The 4,368-nt window shown below is 44.8% G+C and overlaps 1 protein-coding gene across 1 annotated transcript; it reads right to left on the reverse strand.

Annotated features, from left to right (window-relative positions):
• Positions 1-714: 714 nt before the first annotated feature.
• ptf1a (pancreas associated transcription factor 1a) lies at positions 715-3,710 on the reverse strand. Its single transcript, XM_056597104.1, has 3 exons — positions 3,310-3,710; positions 1,672-2,678; positions 715-1,358 (listed from the first exon to the last, which is right to left on the reverse strand). Exons 2-3 carry the CDS (start codon positions 2,270-2,272, stop codon positions 1,147-1,149), a joined length of 813 nt encoding a protein of 270 aa, XP_056453079.1. The 5' UTR covers positions 2,273-2,678; positions 3,310-3,710; the 3' UTR covers positions 715-1,146.
• Positions 3,711-4,368: the final 658 nt, after the last annotated feature.

The following is a 4,368-nucleotide window of genomic DNA, read 5'->3' on the forward strand; positions in this document are numbered from 1 at the left end:
ATTTATACTTCACCTTTTCAAAAGTCCAGATTGAGTCTTAAGTGCAGAGTCCTTACGGTCCCCATGAGCAGTGAAGCCTGCAGTGTGAATGCGTCGCTGATAGGACGCTGCGCACATTGGCGCCTCCAGTACACTATGAGGGGCGGACAGGAACGGAATGGGAGGACGTGTGGCTCCAAGCAAGGGAAATGCGGCACCTGGCAGGAGCAGCGATGTCCAACAAAACCTTTCCGGAACTTTACACTGCATATGAGCCCTAATCCTTTATATGTTATTCTACCTTTTATTTTAAAGGCCGATTCGTTATGGAATTATGGATTCTATTTGCGTATTTCACATACAATCGTTTTCCAAACTTTTATAGCTAATGCTAAACCATAGGCCAATGACAAGCCTGCATTTAACCATTGATTAAGTTCCCCATCAATACTTTGATTCCGCTTAAACAGGCGAATAGGCCTACAGGTTCAATTGTGCGAGCCAGCCATTCAATTATTATTGATTTATTATAGTATAATACTTTTTTATTTATTTAGGCCATATCCATAATAATTCCAAAAAAAAGTTAGGTTATACATAAATGGATCATAATTGAATTTACACGGATGAAAATTCATCCATTCTTTCGCCCAATAATTATTAATGCAAGGAAGGATGCCTCTTTACATTTTCAAGAAAGAATGAGAACTGAGACACTGAGTCGTCAAAGCCAGTATAAAATATTTATTTGCAGAAGATGTATAAATATATAATTCACGGTTGAATAATAAAAAAAATATATAGGCCTACTATATATGGGCCTACTGTATAAATTAACTGGATAAACTAATAAATTAAACATAAATTATCCCAAAAATTGTATTAAATTAAATAGATTATTATTAACAATTTTGCATTTGAAAATGCTTCATTTCAAATGTAGACAATGCAAAACGGATACAATACGAGTCCGATGCGTATTTACAAACTCATTGAATCAATGAAGGCATGTACAACAAAATGGCACCAGGAAGTCCCACAGGCGGTGAAACCAGGCGCACTTTTTTCTGCGTTTAACGCAAATTCAACAAAATATGTATCTTCACATTTACACCAGGCATACTGTGGAATACAAATGTTTATAAATGTTATATAAAAATAATGTAACTAACATTTCAATGCTACCATGCTAAAGGGAGGCTCGTTCTCGACATCGGTGAAGGAGGATTTCATGTGCAGTTTGCGGGGGTCCTCGGGGGTCCAGACCTTGGCCGTCCTGATGATGTTCTGGTCCCGCAGGTGCTTCTCGTCTGTCCAGGACAGAGAGTGTCCGGCCAGGGGGGGCAGCCCGTAGTCCGGATCGCTCGGGGACGGAGACCCTGAAGAGAAGGAAACTGTTAACATTCGTTTGGATGCTGCGTGTGTGTGTGTGTCTGTGTGTGTGTGTGTGTGTGTGTGTGTGTGTGTGTGTGTGTGTGTGTGTGTGTGTGTGTGTGTGTGTGTGTGTGTGTGTGTGTGTGTGTGTGTGTTTGGGTGTGTTTATGTGCGTGGGTGCGTGCGATCGTGTACTTGTGTTTGTGTATATGTGCGTGCGTGCGGCCGTATGCGTGCGCGCGCGCGCGTGTGTGCGTGTGTGTTTGTTTGTGTGTGTAAGTGCGCGTGTTCCGGAGGGGGAGGGGCGGTTGATCTTACTTGTGCCTCTGTGACAGATGATGACTTTCTTTGGCTGAACGTGCGCATCGCTGTTGGGGTTTCTGATGGGCATGTCCGACTGGACCAGCTCGGCCAGGAAGTTGATGTAGCCGATGGCCAGCCGCAGGGTGTCCACCTTGGACAGGCGCTTCTCGTAGGGCAGCGTGGGGATGTGTGAGCGGAGCCCCTCGAACGCGTCGTTGATGGACTGCATGCGCCGCCGCTCCCTCACGTTGGCCGCTTGTCTCAGGTGCTGCATCTCCACGTCGGACCTCATCCGCCTCCTCCTCTTCGACATTGGCCCACCGTGATACGGGGACAGGTCTGCTATGCTGTCGGTGCATCCGTAAGACAGCGTGGAGGACGATGAGGAGAAGGAGAGGTCTCCCATGTCGTAGTCCCCGTCGTAAGGCGCTCCTCGGCTGTCTTCGTAATAGTCTTGGAAATGACTGTTGAGGAATTCAACATCGTCCTCCAATAGATCGTCCGCCTCCAGGTGTCCGTCTTTAGAAGAATGATCGGTGAAGAAATCTTCATCGTCAAAATAAGGGGAGGAAGCGAAGGTGTCCAGCGTGGAGAAGGGGTCCAGGACGCTTTCCATCTCAGAGCTGCTCCTCCTGCGGTTTGCTGTCCACACTGCGTCTACTGTCCCCGCTCGGTCCTTGTTCCCGTGTCTGCTGTCCCCGCTCGGTCCTTGTTTCCCTGTGTCTGCTGTCCCCGCTCAGTCCTCGTTTCCCTGTGTCTGCTGTCCCCGCTAATTCCTTGTTCCCCTGTGACTATGGTCCCCGCTATGTCCTTGTTCCCCTGTGACTGCTTGGTGTCCCGCTCGGTCCTTGTTCCCCTGTGTGTTCACCAACCGGCACGCGAGGGGACTTTATAGGAACAACTCAAGTCGCGTGCCTTTCACCAGGAGCGCCGACCAATCACATGTCAGTGCGCTCACCTCGAGGTAATCCCCCCGCTCCCGCTTAGTGGGGGGGCGCAGACAGACTTCATTACCACGGGGCCTGACAATTACAAGACACAAACAAGTGTTACACATTCAGCTTTATGAGGACCAAACCCAGCCTTTAACAGCCCATCACGGCACAACAGCACATAACAGGTGTTTAGAAGAAAATAAGATGCAATGATACCCTCAATGGGAAATTATGTTTATGAATAAGCATATTAATTAAAAATAGAAGAATTGGAAGATGAGTGAAAAGAAGATGAAAAAATAGAAGAATAACAACACTATTAATAACTATGCATTTCCTGCAGAAAATGCGGCGAGTGCTTGAGTGCAAAGTGAGGTCGAAAATATGTTTTAGTAAAGCCACATATAGGCCTGGCCTAGTTTAAGGCGTAAATAAATGTTAAATGGCTTAAATCAGGTGAAGGGTAAAACAAAAAGCTAATGTGATGAAGAATGAATACATTCGAGATCAAATATAGAATAGCTGATCTGTTCTGATAGAGAAAGAGAGAGAGAGAGAGAGAGAGAGAGAGAGAGAGAGAGAGAGAGAGAGAGAGAGAGAGAGAGAGAGAGAGAGAGAGAGAGAGAGTGTGTGTGGTAGAAACTAGGAAAAGTATTTAAAAGTATATATATCACATCTAGTTCATCGAAACACGCAAAAAATATTATGAGGCTTATACCGTTGGCCTCCAGCTTTCATATTAAAAATCGTTTGTTTAGATAGAGTGACGTGAAAAAGATTGTCAGACATTGTTATTAGCATTTAGCTTCTACCGGAAGTAAACCGCATATGTAGCAAGCACCTAGCCTCTAACCAGATAAACGGGGTCCCCACAGACAAGCACCCGATAAATATCAAACATATGTCTAATCGATTAATAATTGTAGCACCAGTGTAAAAATAAATAACGTAATGCCTTGACATTGTGTTTCTAGGTTAAATATTGACGTTGCTGTGCTCCGGGACTCCGCAATATTTAGCTTTTGTGACAGACAACCTGGGCGAGAGCGTCATCTTCTAGAACGTCCTCCCCTCGAGCCTCAACGTCAATGAGACCAACTGGTAATATACGAAGCGGGTAGGAAATGTAAGTGTTAAACTGTGATTCTGAAAAAGTATCACAATTATTTACATATAATGGTTCACGGTTAATGGTTATAAAAACTGAGCAAGTTATGATGTCTGAAGTAGTTGGACGTGTCAGATAGTGGGATTCCATTGTAAAAAAGTAGAATATCGTAAAAAGTTATATATTTGGATGGATTCCAAGCTAATATGAACAATTTAAAATTAGAGTCTCTAGGTGAAACATTGTGGAAGGAGTTGGGTCCCAAAGTCTGTAGAACAAGAAAGAATTAAACTTAAGAAGAACAACAGTTGACCGATGCATGCAGCATGTAGGCCTAAACTGCTTTAGCCTATACAAAATGTGAGGGGCATTTCTCTGGTCATTTATTCAGTTCATAAGTGGATCCCGCCCTACCACCAGGTCCGAGCGCACTTGTGACAGCCAGTACTCTTACAGGGAGAACTGGTCGACGGATAAAAGCACAGTGGTGGCCCAGGGCCCTACGTCTATCTGACACCATTACGCGACAAATTAACGCTCCCGGTACCTGAAATGCAAACGAGGCAACCAACTGGTCGAGGGTCTGTAAGTAAACATCTATTGACTCTGAATGACTATTCATTGAGTGAATGAAGGGGCTCACTTTGTATAGATAGCTGCAGCACGGGG

This window comes from Gadus chalcogrammus, chromosome 8 (assembly GCF_026213295.1).
Source record: "Gadus chalcogrammus isolate NIFS_2021 chromosome 8, NIFS_Gcha_1.0, whole genome shotgun sequence".
Lineage (NCBI taxonomy): Eukaryota > Metazoa > Chordata > Actinopteri > Gadiformes > Gadidae > Gadus > Gadus chalcogrammus.